The sequence below is a fragment of the Canis lupus genome, chromosome 25, assembly GCF_003254725.2.
Source record: "Canis lupus dingo isolate Sandy chromosome 25, ASM325472v2, whole genome shotgun sequence".
In the NCBI taxonomy this organism is placed as follows: Eukaryota; Metazoa; Chordata; class Mammalia; order Carnivora; family Canidae; genus Canis; species Canis lupus.
Window position 1 is genome coordinate 35010333 of NC_064267.1, and position 20043 is coordinate 35030375.

The window sequence follows — 20043 nt, forward strand, 5'->3', positions numbered from 1 at the left end:
TATTGATAGAAAATGTCTGCAATATACAATTTAAATACATAAAAAGAGTTGAGGAATAGTATAAATACACATTTATACATATATACACCACCTATATGTGTTCTATGCATATAAATGAGAATCTGAAAGTATATATACACATACATTAAACCTCTGGTGGTAGTTAATAAAAGATTTTCATGAGGAACTTTCACTTTCTAAATTTCTACAGGTATCTGTATGAACATGCCTTGTTTTTACAATGAGAACAAAAAAATCCCTCACTGCTGTGGGAGGGAACCCCACTAAGATACAGCCCCCATTCTGAAGATTATACCACAGCCAGGGAAATAAACTTACAGATCTGACAAATTTGGGAAACAGATTACATAAGCTAATAGAAAGATAAAGGAAAAAAGAGCTTAGCATACTTTTGTAAAGTATACTTTTCTATAACAAAAAATTCAAAAAGTATTTCCTAATTTTGTAGTAAGATTAGGCATCAAAATGAGGTAACCAAACAAAACGGCATTATGAGTAGTACTTACAGATTGATGCTCGCAACAAAGCCAACCACAGAGCGCATGCCTCGGCTAGGGTCATGGTAAACATCCATCCCAATCACCATTAATTGTTTCTGGGTTAGAAAACAAAAAACAAGCAATCCATCCCCCCATCTTTTTATTATCTGCCCCTCAAAAGCAAAACACGAAAATAAATTCTGGGAAAAGGAAAGACTGAAATCAACCTTTTTTTTTTTAAACACTAGGAAGAAGTCGGAAATCTAGAATAGAATCAGCAAACTTTTTCTGTAAAGAACTACACAGTAAATAACGCTGGGCTCTGTGAACCACACAGTCTCTGTAGGAACTATTCAATTCCATTTGTCATTAACAGCACAAGAGCAGCCATCGCTAGTCTGTAAAGAAATATGGCTGTATTCAAATAAAACTTCATTTAAGGACACTGAAAGTGGAATTTCATATAATTTTCATGTGTCAGGAAATATTAGTCTTATTTTTATTGGTTTCAAGTATTTGAAGTTATAAAAACCATACTCAGTACTTGGGCTCTACAAAATCAGGCCATGAACCATTTAGACTACTAAACATGGAGAATAGATAACTCTATAAGGAAAATAAGGAAAACAACTAGGTAGGAATCTCTGAAGAGCTAAATTGAATGAAGACACATCACTCACCAGAGGAATATCCACTCCCCAGAGCTCACCACCCAATTTACAATTAATCTGAAGTAAAATTTTCTGGGCCACACTCCGAAGCCTGGTTGGCTGACCAATGGTTCGGACATTGATGACCTATAACAAAAGGGTGTGGGGAAAGAAGACACTATCAGCCTGTCAGACAATGTAAAAGAAGCCTGACATACACACAACATTTAAGAAACCCCAGTTAGCAGATAATACACTTTGCACGACTAGTTCTAATTCTAGGATTTCCATGCAGGAATGCACAAGTGTGAGTGTGCACATTTGCACGCACACACACACCACAAACACAAATCAAAATAAAAGAACCACCAAAAAGCGAACTTTCAAAAGAATCTCATACAGAATAAAAAAAATTTTAAACCCACTTAGGAAAAACAGCTTTCCCCTTTTAGAGTGAAGCCTACACTCTTAGAACCCAATCATGTGAGACCGCCCAGCAGCTCAGGCACTTGAACCAGCCAAAGTAACTCATTTGGAAACATGAAGGCAGCATTTATAAAGAGCATCTGCTCTTAACCAGGTTACTCTAATAAGGGGAATGTTCCACTGGAAGGGTTACACATGATGGCTTCTAATAGTTACTTCAGTCTTTTTGAACACCTGAATCCCTCTTTTCAAAGACTCGAGGGAGGCTAGACTTTCCACCCATGCCTCCTGCCCAGCTCCCACTCACCTGTGAGGGCACAGGAGCCTGCACACAGCACAGCTTTTTAATAGCCCCATAGAGATCGTCACGTGTGCCCATGATGATGCAAACAACCATCTGTATCTTCCCCTTGAGGAGATAAAGTACATAAAAGTCAGGCTTTGGAATTCTCAGGGGATCCTGACAGGGTTCCAGCTGGGGGCAGTGTAAGAGCCTGCAAAGTCATCGTACCTTAAAGGTACCAGAAAAAAAGAGGGTAGATTGTTCCAACCCCAAATAGGTCCTTGAACCTTTGTTGGGTTCAGGGCTTCTTTGCACATGTACACAAAATATCTAGAGCCAGTCCTTACTACCTGACTTCATTCTGCCTAAAGTTGTCTAAAAAGGTAGGTTTGAACATTTGCAAGGGTTACCTAGTTGCTGCTTTCAATTCCCTATAATGCTTTCTACCACTCTCTTCAGTAAGCTAAGTACCTTATTAACATTCATGCCACAAAACTGAGATACCACAAGAAAGCATTCAGAGCCAAACACAAATAGACGAAGCTATTGCCAAATCCGTAAGTGGCTCTTCCTAATTCTATGGTTAGGAGAGAGAATGACATTGCCAGCAGTGTATCTCATATAAGCATCCCTGACCCATCTGTTTAAGAGATCCAACACTGGAAACAGGATCTTTCAAAGTCTGAATAAAGAAAAGTAGCACTTAAGTGAAATGAAGTGCCAATCCTTTATGCAGGAACAGCTATTAATAGTAAATTAATAATATATTATTCCAAATCAAGATTAGTGTTAGATTAAGACTTCTGTGAGAACACACATTCCAGCAATCACATCAAAGAACTTCCAAAGTCACACAGAACACACTGGGAGCCTATGGGCTGGACCTATCAAACACAAGGAGCTTTTAAGCCCCTAGGGTACTTACTAACAACTCTGGTTGTGGGTTTAATAATTTTAAATTTTATTTTTTTAAAGATTTTATTTATTTATTCATAAGAGACACACACACACATATAGAGGCAGAGACATAGGCAGAGGGAGAAGCAGGCTCCATGCAGGGAGCCCTATGTGGGACTCAATCCCAGGACTCCAGGATCATGCCCTAAGCCAAAGGCAGACGCTCAACCACTGAGCCACCCAGACATCCCTTTGTTTTTATTTTTTAAGTAGGCTCCATGCCCAGTGTGGGGCCTGAACTCACAACCTTGAAATCAAGGGTCATATGCTCTACCAATTGAATCAGCCAGGTGCCCCCTGCCCTGCTTTTTAAAATTAACATCTAAACATAAGGAAGGGCACATACACACAAATCCAGATTTTTTGCTTCTACTGAAAAATAAATAAATTAAAAATCAACTTGATAATGGTGTGCTTTCATCTGCAGTCCTGTGGTTTACTCTCTTTAGTTCACTAGGTCCCCTCCTAGCCCACTTCAGTTGTTTGTGTTATTCAACTGATTCCCGCAGACATCTGAGTCTATGACCCCTAACAAATAATAAAGCAGTACACCCTAAAGACAACAGAGACAAGACCAATATGAATTAAGTTTGGTAAATGTGATGAATGAGCCTCATATCCATGCTGCAGGAAAACTGATGGCAGTACACTCTCCTAAAAGAACATGGCAAGTGGGGAGATGGGGGCACTGATGTACTACACTGCGTTATTCTTTTGAAAGCACTGCATACTTACCTGGCAGGGGAGATACCATGATCACGAAAGCACTGCAAAATTATCAATGATCAGGCCCAGGGAGAGGCCATGGCAGACTACAAGCCCGGGAAACCAGGAGGAAATTACAAAGAGAGACAGAACACGAGGGTGGTGCTATGGGTGATAACCCAGAGTCAAGGATCAGAGAGATCCTAAGATCTCACTCTAGTACTCATCCCACAAGAATGGATCCTTCAAGTCAAAGGACTAATTACTTCCAAAAACTTTTCCTCTGCTTTTGTTCCTTCCTGAAGCTTCTTTCTCTGTTTTGCACACAGGTAAGAACTACAGGCCTGAACTACTGAGTCATGAGTCCCATGACCTGCTTAGCTCCAGGGGTCCTGATCAGCTGTCAGGACTGGGCTGATGGGCCAGGTGCCAAGTTCATCACCAGCACAATTCAAATCTTAAGCCAGACCAGACTGTGACAGCTCAGTACTGAATCGTGCAAAATGGCACCAGGCCCAGAAAGTTGCTTTCTGAGCACAACATGTTCTATATAGATAACAACTAAAGTCAAGTCAGCTACTCTCTCTGTCAATTACATGAAAAAACACCAGAGTGAGTGAGGCTGCAAGCAAAGAATGAGAGAAGCAGAACAAATCAAAGGGCATAAGGACTACTTATATTTAGTTCAATATTTAATGTGTACGTAAGACACAGGTTTCTGGGGCATCATAAGCATGCTGATAACCAAGATAATTTAAAATCAAGTATTCAAGTATTTTAAAACATTTTAAAATATACTCAAATTAATATATTACCTCAACTCCTAGCATGGACTGAATGGTTCTGACGTAGGTCTCTATTCGATCATCCTTTAGTTCAACCCAGGCTGGTGGGCTCATGCGCATACCAATGGGGCCAGCTATCTTCTCTAACATGTTAACCAGTTCTCTGGCCTGATCCATTGCTCTCTTTGGGTAAAACAGTGCCCAGAAATGCATGGGGACCTAGGAATAACCACAAGCTATTTTTAGCACTTCCCACAGCTTAGACACTCCAAAACCAAACCCAGGAGGTATTATTGTAGAGAATAAATTGCTTTTAGCTTTGAGTCCTTTCTGATTTAATTCTTGTAGCTAACACAGATGTATGTGATAAGTAAACTGGGGAATACTCTCACAGTGGAATACTATGCAGCAATGAGAATGAAAGACCTACAACCATACCTAAAAATATGGATGAAACCCACCAATGCAAGGCTGAAAAAATGAAGCCAGACATAATAGAATATATGCCATATGGTTTCATGTATAAATCAAGTACAAAAAACAAAAGAATCTATCCTGTTAAAATGAGGAGACCGATTAGTTACTCTTGCGGTTTTTAAAGGTGAGAGGTAGATAGTAAGGAGGAGCAGGAGGGATGGCTTATGGGGCATTGGTAAAGTTATCTTTTTTACTTTTTATTTTTATTTTTTTTTAAAGTTGTCTTTTTTTTTTTTTTAAGAGTTTTTATTTATTCATAGAGACACACAGAGAGACAGAGAGAGAGAGGCAGAGACACAGGCGGAGGGAGAAGCAGGCTCCACGCAGAGAGCCTGACGTGGGACTCGATCCAGGGTCTCCAGGATCACGCCCTGGGCTGCAGGCGGCGCTAAACCGCTGAGCTACCGGGGCTGCCCAAAGTTATCTTTTTTAACCCTTGATTGGATTCCACAGGTTTATAAACCTTTGAAAATTCTTTTAAGTATACTTTTTCTTTAAACATATTTCAATAAAAAGTTTGAGAAACAGATGTGTGTACTTTATGCATGGCCAAAAAGACCAGGTTAGCCAAAAACATTTAAAAATAATTATTATTATTTTTTAATTATTTATTTATTTATGATAGTCACAGAGAGAGAGAGAGAGAGAGGCAGAGACACAGGCAGAGGGAGAAGCAGGCTCTATGCACCGGGAGCCCGACGTGGGATTCGATCCCGGGTCTCCAGGATCGCGCCCTGGGCCAAAGGCAGGCGCTAAACCGCTGCGCCACCCAGGGATCCCTAAAAATAATTATATATCATTCTGTTCTTTAGTTCCCTGGGTGGGGGTACTATTTAAATTATACGTCATGGATAAAAACATCTTCCAGGAACACCCAGGGAAAAGCGGGGGAAGATAAAGGAAGATAAAAGGGAGATTGGGTAATAGGTTGGCACTATATGAATTATCATAGCAATCTATTTCCTTTTCCTAAGTCTATGGCCAACCAAAGTTCTTTCCTCTAAAAACTCATCAGCTTGCTCTATTTAAAGGAACCCTGTTTAGTAGATAATTCAGGATGGGAATTCAGTTGGTACTCTCAAAAAGAAGATACGGAGTCATTCCTACACCCTAATTTCCATACTTATTGGAATACTGGTCCTCTCTTCACCACTTCAAATGTCACTTACAGTCAAGATGGAAAGGTCTCTGGTTACTTCCTTAATCCAGTTTAGTTCCTGAGATGTGATAAATGAAGTATTTCTTAAGTTAATTCTTTCCATTGGCAGAACACGTCCTTCAATCTAAATAGAAAACAAAGTTACACCTGACATGAGCCATCTACAAACACAATTTAGGAAAGAACAATGATACTGTCCTGTCTTGGGTCTGGTCAACTCCACTATGTAAACCTGTCCCTGTTATAACTTCTAAGAATGGCACAAAATGAAACTCCTAGCTGTGAGTCCAGGCCAATAAAACTCTGGACAAATATAGGTAAAATTTTTATAGGCATGGCTCTTTAATTACTGAAGCTTCCAACATGGTCTCCCAAGGAAGGGATTAGAAAGCATTGCTTCTTTAGAAGTAGAGAATGTCTGTAAAACAACTATAATTTCAAGATAAATAGGAAAATAATATTTTAAGGGACCAATTGAAAGTAAAAAATTAAAAGTAAAATTTCTTAAGAAGGCTGAACATAAACTATACCTTAAAAAGAAAAACCAGGAAATCCCTAGGTGGCTTAGAGGTTTAGTGCCTGCCTTCCACCCAGGATGTGATCCTGGAGACCTGGGATCGAGTCCCACGTCGGGCTCCGTGCATGGAGCCTGCTTCTCCTTCTGCCTGTGTCTGTGCCTCTCTCTCTGTGTGTCTCTCATGAATAAATAAAATCTTAAAAAAAAGAAAGAAAGAAAGAAAAACCAGAAAGAGAAGGCATAAATATAACAGAAGAAAAAATTAAAGTTAGGAATAAGTCACTCAAATCTAAATATGCAAAAATAGGAAGATAGTAAAGTCGATGATATAACAACATGATGGACTATTTTGCAATCATTAAAACCACTTTTTTTTTTAAGATTTTATTTATTTATTCATGAGAGACACACAGAGAGAGGCAGGAGATAGGCAAAGGGAGAAGCAGGTTCCATGCAGGAACCTGATGTGGGACTTGATCCCGGGACTACGGGATCATGCCCTGAGCCAAAAGCAGACGCTCAACACTAAGCCACCCAGGTGTCCCTTAAAACCACCTTCTAACTACACATAATATGATCCCGTTTTTACAAAAAATAAATAGTAATGTACCTATCATAAAAACTGAATGAGTCTATACTTAGTAGTGATTATTTCTGGAGATGTGCAATTATAGAGGATTTTTACCTTCTATGATCTCTACCATTTGCTTATTAAAAAATAACACTGTGGCACTGGCTGGCTCAATCAGTTAAGCATCCAACGCTTGATTTTGGCTCAGGTCATGATCTTAGGGTTGTGACATCAAGCCCGTCAGGTTCAGTGCTCAGCGGGCAGTCTACTTGAGATTTTCTCCCTCCCTTCTGCCCCTCCCCTCACTTTTGCACAGGCACACATGCTAGCTCGCTCTCTCCCTCATTCTCTTAAATAAATAAATCTTCAAAAAAAAAAAAAAACTTATATAACCCAAAAAATTTTAATGAGCTTATAAACATAAATAACAATGCCCACATTAGCAATAGTGTAAGGAATCCAACTCATGATATGAAGTAAAAAATTTTTGAGCCTTTCTAGAAGGCAATGGACCAATAAAAGTACTAAAAATATAAATGTCCCCTGCTCTAAAAATTCCACTTCCATAAATCTGACTATGAAAATAAACATTACAAAGACCTAGTTAACAAGGCTGTTCACTGAATAACTATTTCTAATAAAAAAATACTAAATTCAATTTTTAATGTGAAGGAATAGAAAAATGTTAATAAACTATCTGGATAGAAGCCATTAAAATATTATGAAAGATATTAAATGAGATGGAAAACCATTCTAAATATATTGAGGGGGAAAAAGGAAACCATATGAACACATGCTGTGTGACTATGCATAAGCATGCAAGCATGCACATCTACACACACACACACACAAATCTACTGAAGAGTACGTACAAAAATGTTAACAGTGGTTGTTTTGAAATAGATGAACTTTCTTTTCTTCTTTGGCTTATGTTTTCTACATTTTCAAGTTAACATTTAGTAACACAAACACATGTTTAAAGTATAACATTAAATGAATGCAAACCCATATACGATATAATCACAGCCTTGTAAGAAAAAGATTTATTTTTAAAGGAAAAATGTGTGGGGAAATGAAATACATTGAAATATTTTTCATATATATCTAAAATAAATCACTAAGATATCATCTTTGGATCATTAAATTACTATATTTTTATTTCTTTGGGGGTTTTTTTGTTTGTTTTTACTTTTTATTTATTCATGAGAGATAGAGAAAGGCAGAGACATAGGCAGAGGGAGAAGCAGGCTCCTTATCCCTGTAGGGAGCCTGATGTGGGACTCAATCACAGGACCCCAGGATGACGATCTGGGCTAAAGGCAGACACTCAACCAGTGAACCACCCAGGTGCCCCTCTTTCTTTGCTTTTTTGTAAGGTTTCAACATTTTCCTTATTAACTATCCATTATTTTTATTGAAAAAAAGTTAACAAGGAGTCAATTCAGAGTGCAAGGAACTAGAGAAAAGATAGAATTATTTTAGTATAACCTCAAAAGAAAGGTGAAAAGTAGTGATAGCTAATGTTTACTGAGCACTTGCTATGTCACGTATTATGCTAAAGATGCTACCATTTAAATTCTTATCACTCAACTATTATCCTCATTTTACAGATAAACTAAAAGATGCTAAGCAATTTGCTCAAAGTAACTAAGATGGTAACTGGCTGAGCTGAGATTCAAAGCCAATAAGTGGACACCAGAGGCAAAGGACTCCACCACCATCTCATACTGCCTCTGCCCCATGGGTTACACCACACAAAATACAACCTAGCAGACTCAGACAAAATGAAGGCAGAAAGGGCCACAGGAAAATTAGATGGTGTAAGTCTGATACTCTATGCCTACAGAAAGAATGACAGTAGTGTATTCAAAGAATCACTAGTTATTGGGAAAGAAAAATACCAAACATACAAAACCTTAGAAAGTAGTTATTTATTTATTTATTTATTTTTAAATTTTTATTTTTATTTATGATAGTCACACACACACACAGAGAGAGAGAGAGGCAGAGACATAGGCAGAGGGAGAAACAGGCTCCATGCACCGGGAGCCCGACGTGGGATTTGATCCCGGGTCTCCAGGATCACGCCCTGGGCCAAAGGCAGGCGCTAAACCGCTGCGCCACCCAGGGATCCCCTAGAAATTATTTAGATTGGAAAACTGAACATGAGGTAAAAGTTTTAAAAAGATTTATTTATATATTTTTTTAGGTGGTCAGGAGAGTGCATGTGAGTATCAGGACAGGCAGAAGGAGAGGAGGAATGTCAAGCAGAATTCCATGAGAAAAGAAAGAAAAGAAAGAAAAGAAAAAAAGAAAAGAAAAGAAAAGAAAAGAAAAGAAAAGAAAAGAAAAGAAAAGAAAAGAAAAGAAAAGAATAAATAAACAAACAAACAAATATTCCCAATGAGTGCAGAGCTCAACAGTGCAACTTGACTTCACAACCCTGAGATCATGACCTGAGCCAAAATCAAGAGTCAGATGCTTAACCAACTGAGGCACCCAAGCACCCCAATAATGAGGTAAATTTTAAGTCGATATTCCTTCTGCTATTTGATTGAAAATTAACAGCTCATATCCCTGCAAAATACAGAAGAAAAATCTTTAAGAGATACTAATCAATTAGGAGAAGGAAACTTAAATATTATGACTAGGGCCTCCTCACCCCCAAAAAAGTATAAAAATAGAGCAAAACTCCAAAATAAAGACAAGACAGGAAGCTATCACCTACTTTCACTAAGCTCTGAAAATAGCTGGTCACCACGGTTTCCTACTTGGCTACATCCAGTTTACCTTATGTACATCCTTCTGCAGATAGAGTCCCCAGCGTGCCAGTTCATTGCTGGCTGTCTCATTCTTTGAAATTCTCTGCAGCAAGCATTCCAAAGCATTATGGTGCTGTTTGGGGCTCAGGTTAATCTGCTGGGTCAAATCCTAAATAGATTTAAAATGGAGATAATAAAAGTATTAGTATCTCCAATATGAAGTTAAACCCCAATATAACTAAAACATTTCCAAAAGAAAACCTCTTTTCCACTGAAATCTGTAGACATTTTCAAATACCTCCAAAGATTTTAATAAACATGACTCAGGAATGTGAAACATAAGCTTAAAAATTTAATCATAAAAGAATTGAAATGTTGTTTTTTTCTCCCACATGACAGCTAAATCTTATCTCTTTCTTAAAACTATGTTCTGAATTTAAAATTCCCAAGAAATTCGGGGGCACCTGGGTGGCACAGTTAGTTAAGTGTCTCCCTTTGGCTCAGGTCCTGATCCCACCTGGTCCTGGGATCCAGCCCCACATGGGGCTCCCCTGCTCAACAGGGTGTCTGCTTCTCCCTCTCCCTCTGCCTCTCACTCTCTCTCAAATAAATAAATCAAAACTTTTATTTAAAAAAAATTTATTTATTCACGAGACACACAGGCAAAGAGAGGAGAAGTAGGCCCCATGCAGGGAGCCTGATGTGGGACTCCATCCTGGGACTCTGGGATCACGCCCTGAGCCAAAAGGCTGTCGCTCAACCACTGAGCCACCCAGGTGTCCCTCTAATTTTTTTTAAGCTTTTTATTTATTTCTTCATGAGAGACACATAGTGAGAGAGGCAGAGACATAAGCAGAGGGAGAAGCAGGTTTCCTGTAGGGAGCCTGATGTGGGACTTGATCCCAGGGATCACGACCTGAGCCAAAGATAGACACTCAACCACTGAGCCACCCAGGTGCCCCAATAAATAAAAACTTAAAAAAACAAACAAACAAAGTCTATGAAACAGGAGAAAAGGGAGCTTGATTACACCAATTTATTATTTGGAAAAAATAGGGGGAAAAATGTCCTGTACTAGGCACAGAGCCAAACATAACAGAATGGAAAACCACATCCACTCTTCTATTTCATGTCCTACTACTACTGTATCTAATGTTATCATAAGACTCTTTTCTGTCCAGTGCTTGGTCCATAATATATGCTTTTTAATGTTATTATTAAATGAATACTTAAATGTGTATATGAAGATTCTGAATCACATATGTGAGTTCTTTATTCTTCTGGGACTACAGAACTATACAGTTGTTGTTCCCTGTGAGGCAGTCATTACCGCCAGTCTACGGGGCTGTACAGATAGCCCTGTGATCATAAAGTCATTAGGTGATTGAGTGTTGTAAGGAAGGAGCCTTGACCTACATGTTAAATGGAAAAGGGACGAAGGTAAACATGAAAGAAATCTCTTACAGGAATGCTAAGCTTCACTTCAGGCTCTTTATGATGTTCTGAAAATAGTCTGTGGCAGCGGAGACAGGCATGGGTCCAAGGGTAACAGACATGCTCTAGGAGAGTGAGGAAGCACAGAAGCTCAAGTGTGGAAAGCCCCAAGCGCTGCAGACAGAGTGGAGGTGAAGGGCTCCGGCTCCAGATTTGTGCTGCTGCCCACGTCTGTGCTTCTCAGCTATTTCCTAATGGGGACCAAGCCCAACATCTCCTGGACACTCCACACCCCATGAGATAAACTTCTATCCTTTTACCTCAGTCTCTGACTTATTGATTACTTTTTTGCTACATTATCTCCTCACCCCTTTAAATAGACTGAAGGCTTGTAAGAATGCTAGAAAAACTCAAGGCTCTCAAAGAACCTCACTTATGATCATATGACCAGTTTATAATCATCTATCTGACTGATAGGGGTGAAGACAATTACTTGTTTCCTTTTCCCTTATAATTCAGTCACTCTAGTGTGCTGACAGTCTTCCAAAGGGAGGCTCTGATCAGCTTCTTCACAGTGAATGGGAAAGGACACAGGGCATGTTTTAGAGAGAACTGGAGCCTGGAAGAACAGACCTGCCCAGGTGATAACACAAGCCTGCCCAGGTCTAGCTCAAGCTGTTAGCGAAAAAAGGCCTTCCATTCAACACAGGCATTTCTCACCTTCATGGCTCTGAAGTCCTTCTTCATCTTCTCGGGGATTCCAGTCATGAATGAAAGCTCAGGCAGCAGCAGGATTTCACCTTTTAGCAGCTTTGAAGAGAGAACGGGGAGGAAAAATAAGGCACCAAAGATGGTCTTGTTCTCCTGACCTGAGAAAACATGCCATGCCCAGGGCTGGGCCTGCGGGAACATAATTGGTACACTAGGGAACATAAAACCTCAGAAAAGGTGGCAGTGAAATACTGCAAGTATTTTAACCTTTTCCACTCAGTCACAATATTATAAGCTTGTTATATTAAGTAAAAGGAAAATGTTGAAATGGTCAAAAAAAAAAAGGGGAAAAACTAGGAAAAAAAATAACTGTCCCTCTTAGACCTCCAGACAAGCTAAGGCCTCCAGATCTTATCTTAGCTGGGTGATTTTCAGCCATACTCATTTAAGACAGAAGAGTTGTTATCAAGGCACTTTCCCCTGGATCCTGGCCCGGTTAAATGTCTCTCTTCCCTAACGGATCTAGTGTTTTAATCTTAGCAGAAAATAATTCTCTTTATTCCTTAACCTGACTTGCTCATATGGATACTTAGCTCCTCATTATGGGGATTTCAAAAGCAAATCCTGGGGATCCCTGGGTGGCTCAGCGGTTCAACGCCTGCCTTTAGCCCAGGTCATGATCCTGGAGACCTGGGATTGAGTCCCAGGTCGGGCTCCCTGCATGGAGCCTGCTTCTCCCTCTGGCTGTGTCTCTGCCCCTCTCTCTCTCTCTATCATGAATAAATAAATAAAATCTAAAAAAAACAAAAAACAAAAAAAACCCCAAATCCTACCATGTTAAGTGGCACTTCTGGCTAGAGACAATCCTGCACAGTTTTCCCCAACCACACTGTAACTCTGCTTCATGGCTCCCAGCACCACAGATGAAGAACTTAAACTACAAGTACAAATCTAATTACCCCTCCCCCCGCCAACTCACCATCCCTTGGTTCTGTCTCTCGCTGGGCCTGTGGATCAGCAGTGGTTGGTCCTCTTCCTTAATTGTGATTCCATAGTTTTTGCTAGACCAGGACAGAGGCAGAAGCAGGAAAGCATTTCAGAAACAGCATCACTAAATGGAGGAGAAATCATCTAACAGTCCAGAAAAAAATTTGCTTAAAACCACAACAGGTTGGGGGCGCTTGGGTGGCTCCGTTAAGCATCCAACTCTTGATTTCAGCTCAGGTCATGATCTCAGGGTTGTGAGATCGAGCACCAAATCAGGCTCCACAAAGTCTGCTTGGGATTCTCTCTCTGCCCCTCCCTGTGCTCCTCTGTACTCCCTTCACCCTCAAATAAATCAATCTTAAAAAACTGCATCAGGTTGAAAGGCTTGGGCAACTGAAAAGGCAAAATGATAGTCAAGTGATTAGGGATTTGAACTTAATCTCTCCAACCAGACTTCTACTTAAATCAACAAAAGAAATATAATTCAAAACCTTGGTATTAATTTATAAAGTAATTTCCAAAATTACTAAATGAAACTTTAAGTCCAATCCCACAAACAAGTTCATTCAATCTTGGGAGCATTACCAATTTATCGTAAAAGTGTCCCACTGTAGGCTACAATGGAACTCAACATTCTGCTAGAGAATGGCAGACTACATCCCACACCCACCCGAAGGCCCAAGCCCAGTCTCTACTTTCCACCTGTAGTATTCCAAAAATGTGATCTCCTTTCCATCAGACATTGTGAAGCTATCTTTTGGTGTCTTATTCCAGTCCACATCATCAATACGATAGGTACGATTGTTGTATCTGGTTATAACAATATTGCCAACCAAAAGCTTAGTGCACTCATCCTGAAAGTTTTCTTTGTTCTGCTGATAAATGGCATGCCTTTGGAAAGAAACAAGAGACTTCTGAATCATATTTGTATTCACAGAGCACAATGAAAAGGATGGAGGATGCAAATAAGTACTTCAGGGGTATGATCACAGCCATATAGCAACAAAAGGCTCCAGTTGTCTCTTTTGAGAGACATGACTCATCTCTTTTTGACATTACCAAAATATCCAAAATTAATAAAAAATAGTGAAAAGAGGGGTGCCTGGGTCAGTTAAGTGTCTGCCTTTGGCTCAAGTGAGGATCTCAGGGTCCTGGGAGGAGCCCTGCATCAGGCTTCCTGCTGAGTGGAGAGTCTGCTTCTCCCTCTCCATCTCTCTCCTCACATCCCTGCTCGTGCTCGCTCACATGTGCTCTCTAATAAATAAAATCTTTAAAAACAAAATAGTGAAGAGATAAAAGTCAAACTAAAAACAACTACAAATTAACATTCACAGTTTGCCTTTGAATAAAGTATTTTAATCATCAAAATAATTATTTTGTATCATCATCATTAGGATAGTCTACAGAAGGACAACAAAACATTTTTTAAACTATATTTGCCCTTTTTGGCTAACGGAAATACCTATTACAAATCCCTATTATTAGACAGTCCTGGTGAAGATGCTAAAGATGCAGATGAACAGATTCACTATAGTTAAATGTACCCTCGCCGTAACCTCTAAACAGTGTCGTGAATAAGCCGACAGGAAATTCACAAGAACTGTGTCTGAATATGCCTAGGGAGTCAAGGAACATTAACATAAGAAGCTGATGCTTGAAGGAGCAGTCTGCCAAGCAGAAACACTGGGGCAGAGGAATGAGTGACACTCCAGGCAGAGGCAGCAATATGCAGGAGATGAGCAGCAATCTGGGGATGGGGAGGGCAAGGACGTTGAAGAAGGATAGAAGATGGTGTAAGTACAGGCCAAAGACAGGCAGGGACCAAATCTGAACGTCCTCCTAAGTCAAGGAACAGAGTTTGGACTTTCTTCTGTGGGTCAGGGTCACCCAGGGTATATTCTTCAAAAACACTGGTCCCTTGATAGGTTGTGAGGAGGTGTGAAAAAGGTTCCACAATCAAAAAAGTGGAGTCCACTCTGCATATTTTAAAGCTTGTTTAGAGACTCACAACGTACATATGCACCTCAGGCTGCTAAAGAAACATATTTACCTCTGATGTATTTAACCACAGATTCCTCCGACCCTTTACTTCTAACCTCACTGAACAAACATTTATGGCCCTTCTGGGTAATTATAGTATCCTACAGAACTCGCCCTAAGAAAGATTAAGTAAGTGATGAAAAACCATCAGAGACTTTAAGCAGTTCAACCCTGACGACAGACCCTGAAGCCAATCCCTGAGTTCAAATCTTGTGTCTTCCACTTACTAGCCTGTGAAACTCTGAGAGAGCTACTGCTCTTTGTGCCTTGGTTTCCTCATGTGAAAGTGGGGTCAGTGAAAGCACCTAACTCACAGTGTTGAGAGAATGCAATGACTGTATAGACCCGAAACAGTGAGAACTGTACCCCTCGTACAGAGAACAGAACTGTATGTTTGCAAATATCATCTCCATCATGATCATCAGTACCTGATACATGCCAGATGCAGTGTGTGTGTGTGTGTGTGTGTGTGTGAGAGAGAGAGAGAGAGAGAGAGAGAGCGCTTATTCTGTCTGCCAGATTAAATACAGAGGAGAAATGGCTATAAAGATAAATTCACTACAGGAATACCTGGAGAGCTTAGTCAGGTAAGCCTCTGATTGATTTTAACTTAGGTCATGATTTCAGGGTCATGAAATCAAGCCTGACGCCAGGCTCTGCGCTGAGCATGGAGACTGCTCAAGACTCTGTCTCCCTCTGCAACCCTCCAACTTGTGTGTGCACTCTCTCCCCCCAAAAAAGTAGGTTAACTATATATGTAGTTGTGGAAGTCAAAAGAAACCACTACTATAGAATCCATATCCAAACACTTTTTAACTTGTAATTTATTTTCAGAACTCATAATGCTAGTTTTTAATATTCTCTTACCTAATTCCTTTCCCCTGATCACTGTCTTTTCCATCAGAAAATGTAGGAAGACATGGAGGAAGAAGGCACAATCAAGAAAAAGCTAAAAAGGGATGAGGAATGCAGGAGATAAACAATATAGACCTGAATCCTGTCATTCCAACATTCAACATTGAAAAGTAGATAGAAAAAAAAAAAAAAGTAGATAGAAATCAATGATTTTTAACTACATCTATTTCACTTTGATTTCTAAATGCTGGGATTAAAATAAAAAAAATTTTTTTTAATCACACTGAGGACAGCCCGGGTGGCTCAGCAGTTTAGCGCCGCCTTCAGCCCAGGGCATGATCCTGGAGACCCGGGATTGGGTCCCACATCGGGCTCCCTGCATGCAGCCTGCTTCTCCCTCTGTCTCTGCCTGTGTCTCTCATGAATAAATAAATAAAATCTTTAAAAAAAAAAAATCATATGATAGATACCCTCCCCTTTTTTTTTCAGCCTGGCTTGTTTTCAGTGTGATTTTTTTTTTTTAAGATTTTATTTATTCATGAGACACACACAAAAAGAGGAAGGCAGACACACAGGCAGAGGGAGAAGCAGGCTCCATGCAGGGTGCCCAACCTGGGACTCAATCCCGGGACTCCAGGATCATGCCCTAGGCCAAAAGGCAGGTGCTAAACCGCTGAGCCACCCAGGGATCCCCTATCATATGATTCTAAATATAGAAAATTCTAAATGATGCACGCTAATCTCTAGTGACAGAAAGCAGACCAGTGTGTGCTGCCTATGGTGGACAAAGGAGAACAAAGGTAGAAAGAGATCTGAAAGAGACATAAGTAAATTTTGAGTGGCAATGGATATGCTCATTATCTTCACTGTGATGTTATGTTGGTATATAAATAAGTTAAAACTCATCAAATTGGGGGTGCCTGGGTGGCTCAGTGGGTTAAGCGTCTGCCTTTATGCAGGTCGTGATTCTAGGGTTCTAAGATCAAGCCCCACATCAGGCTCCCTGCTCAGTGGGGAGCCTGCTTCTCCTGCTCCCTGCTCTTATACTCTTTCAGATAAATAAATAAAATCCAAACAAAAACCTCATCAAATTGTATACTTTAAAAATATGAGATTTATCATGTCAATTGTGCCTTACTAAATCTGAAAAAAGAAATTAATGGAATAGAAGACCCCGATGAGAGTAAAATACAAATTAGGACTGAGTGCCAATAATGGTGCCAATAATTACCAGTGACATTTCAAGTTAGTGGGGAAAAAAATGGATAAGAACCAGGGCACCCTGGGCAGCCCGGGTGGCTCAGCGGTTTTAGCGCCGCCCTCAGCCCAGGGCCTGATCCTGGAATCCCGGGATCGAGTCACAGGTCGGGCTCTCTGCATGAAGCCTGCTTCTCCCTCTGCCTGTGTCTCTGCCTCTCTCTGTCTCTCTCACGAATAAATAAAATCTTTAAAAAAAAAAAAAAGAAAAGAAAAGAAAGGAACCAGGGCACCCAGATATTGCAGTTAGTTAAGTGACCCAACTGTTTGTTTCAGCTCAGGTTGTGATCTCAGAGTCATGGGATCAAGCCCTGGGTCAGGCTCTATGCTCAGCCTAGTCTCCTTAAGATTCTCCCTCTCTCTCTCTGTCCCTCCCCCTCTCAATACATCTTTGAAGAAATACATGTTTAAAAACACAGATAAAAATTTTGGTAACCATTAAAAAAATAATCAATAGTAACATGTAATATATATATATCATTTAATAAGAAATTTTATTAATATGTTTTAATATCATAGGGTCAATCCCCCTTTGTATAGTTTTTTTTTCTTTTCTAGACTTTTCCTCAATATTCTTGATTTTTTTTTCTTTTTTTTTTCTTTAAATATTTTATTTATTTATTCATGAGAGACACAGAGAGAGAGGCAGAAACATAGGCAGAGGGAAAAGCAGGCCCATGCAGGAAGCCTGATGTGGGACTCAATCCCAGGACTCCAGGATCATGCCCTGAGCCAAAGGCAGACACTCAACCACTGAGCCACCCAGGAGTCCCGATTGGCTATTTTTTTCATATCAACTTTAGAATTAGTCTAGTCTCGGGGAAGCAACCTATATGTAGATGGATGGATACAGATTAAGTTATTTGGAGCATTTATATCAAGTTTAAAAAAACATTGAGAGAATTGTTAAAAAATATATATTAACATGTAAGAAATTAAACAATAAAATCAGATGAAAGCACAAACATTCATGTCTTCCTTGCAATTAAAAAAATCACAAACTTTGGAGAAGATTGTATTGTACCCATGGTAACAAGTAGCCATAAAATCCAAGGGTTTGGGGTTTTTTTTTCTTTAATATTTTATTTGACACACACAGAGAGAAAGAAAATGAGTGTGGAGAGGCTCAAGGGGAGAGAGAGAAGCAGACCCCCACTGAACAGGAAGCCCCACTTGGGGCTCGATCCCAGGACCCCAGGATCACAACTGGGGTTGAAAGCAGATGCTTCACTGACTGAGCCACTCAGGCACCCCCAAAAAAATCCAGTTTTAAACTTGCTTAATACAATTCTGTTCAACTCACCTCCACAAACCTATTTTTGCTAGCTATCCAACCAGAGTTGTCCCCTTGTTTCCATAAATTGACCAGTCGGGAACAACTTAATCCAATAAGCATCCCGATGATGAGTACTACTCAATCAAGAACAGACGACCTGAGCAACCATGCTTCTACTGCTTGCCCCCTGGAAAACTGTTGTCCTGAACTCCATACCTCTCCAGTACTCTCTATAAGATCAGTAGTCTCAACTCACTGTAGTAAACAGTAAATCAGCCTTCTCTTTATTTCACATGGAACAGAGGTCTCCTTGTCCTTTGACAATTCTGAAGGTCTCATCACAGTAACTGTGGAAGCTCTTCCTTTGCAACACTCTACAGGATGCACTCCCTGGACCCCTTGTGCTTAACTCCATTTGTCCTTCAGATCTGCTGCCAGTGAGTACAGTCCCAATAACCAGCTGAGCTCAGACTAGTTTCATTAGGTTTTAGCTGCTTCTCTAATGAGTTTTCAGGTTAGACCTGGGTCTTTGTATGATGTCTTTGGGCTTTTTGTTTTGAAAGAATACCATTTGAAAATTATTTTTGCCATTAACTTGATTACTCTCCATCTGCTTATTTTGCTTTTGCTGTTATTTGTCTATATGCATACAGGCTTCTTTCACATGTTTCTGTTTTGCCCTGGATTTCCTTGTCCCTATTAAGCGTACAAGAGAGTGTTCTATAGGGAATGCATGGAAGCATAAGCCAGATAAGTCTATAAACCAAGCCAATCCACTCCTGAAACATTATAGTTGGAGGTCATTTGGTCAGAAACCAATTTGTGAAAAAGCAAGTGGTCAAACATTAGGAAGGCACTTCTTGTCTTAGCAATTTGTGAAAGAAGATCATTGTGTTTATTTGTTCAAATTCCAGGGTCAACGATAGTTGGGTCGCTGATCTCATGGCCCTTCCTATCTGTGTTTGGAACCTGAAATATGGTTCACAAACACACATCCTTAGACAACTTCAGTGCTTCTTTCTTGTTTGTCACAGGTTTGCCTATGTCAAGGTCTCAAACTCTCCCTGGGAGAATTTCTGCTTTCAATATAAAGGTTTACCATAAGTCCTAATTCTGGCACTTTCCTTAGTAAAAGGCAAAAAAGTATTTTGAGTTAAAATTACAATGTCCAAAAGTACACAAAGAATATTCTCCAGTATAGATCACATGCTGGATCATAAAACAAACCTCAATGAAAATAAAAGGACAGAAATAATACAAAGTAAATTCTCTGATCACAACAGAATGAAATTAAAAATCAGTAACAGAAAAAAATCAGTAACAGAAGAACTCAGGAAACTCACATACACGTGGAAAGTAACATATTCCCTTAAATAATCAAGGAGTCAAATAAATGACAAGTGAAATTAGAAAATACTTGGAGTTGGATATAAATGAAAACACAACATACCAAAACATATGGCATACAGCTATAGCATTACTTAAGAGGGAAATTTATAGCTGTAAAAGCCTATATTAAAAAAAGAAAAAATATCCCCCAAAAACTAACCTTTCACCTGAAGACACTGGAAAAAAAAAAGAGCAAACTAATCCGTAAGTATGCAGAAGGAAGAAAATAATGTATATAAGAGTGGGAATTAATGAAAGAGAGAACAGAAAAATACAGTCAACAAAACTATACATTGGCTTTT

At 39.7% G+C, this 20043-nt stretch overlaps 1 protein-coding gene across 5 annotated transcripts in view; it reads right to left on the reverse strand.

The window, feature by feature from the left end:
* Nucleotides 1–20043, reverse strand: part of PIWIL2 (piwi like RNA-mediated gene silencing 2) — a 76559-nt gene that overhangs the window by 40606 nt on the left and 15910 nt on the right. For 4 of the 5 annotated variants that reach the window (XM_025463146.3, XM_025463144.3, XM_049100945.1 and 1 more), the window contains exons 11-19: nt 13627–13815; nt 12917–12998; nt 11947–12036; nt 9821–9961; nt 5953–6066; nt 4337–4525; nt 1884–1985; nt 1181–1297; nt 528–616 (exon numbers count right to left, since the gene is read on the reverse strand). In XM_025463146.3, the coding sequence (XP_025318931.3) occupies nt 528–616; nt 1181–1297; nt 1884–1985; nt 4337–4525; nt 5953–6066; nt 9821–9961; nt 11947–12036; nt 12917–12998; nt 13627–13815 (1113 nt within the window). The remainder of the gene's footprint in view (nt 1–527; nt 617–1180; nt 1298–1883; nt 1986–4336; nt 4526–5952; nt 6067–9820; nt 9962–11946; nt 12037–12916; nt 12999–13626; nt 13816–20043) is intronic. The other variant, XM_049100944.1, reaches the window with a different exon arrangement.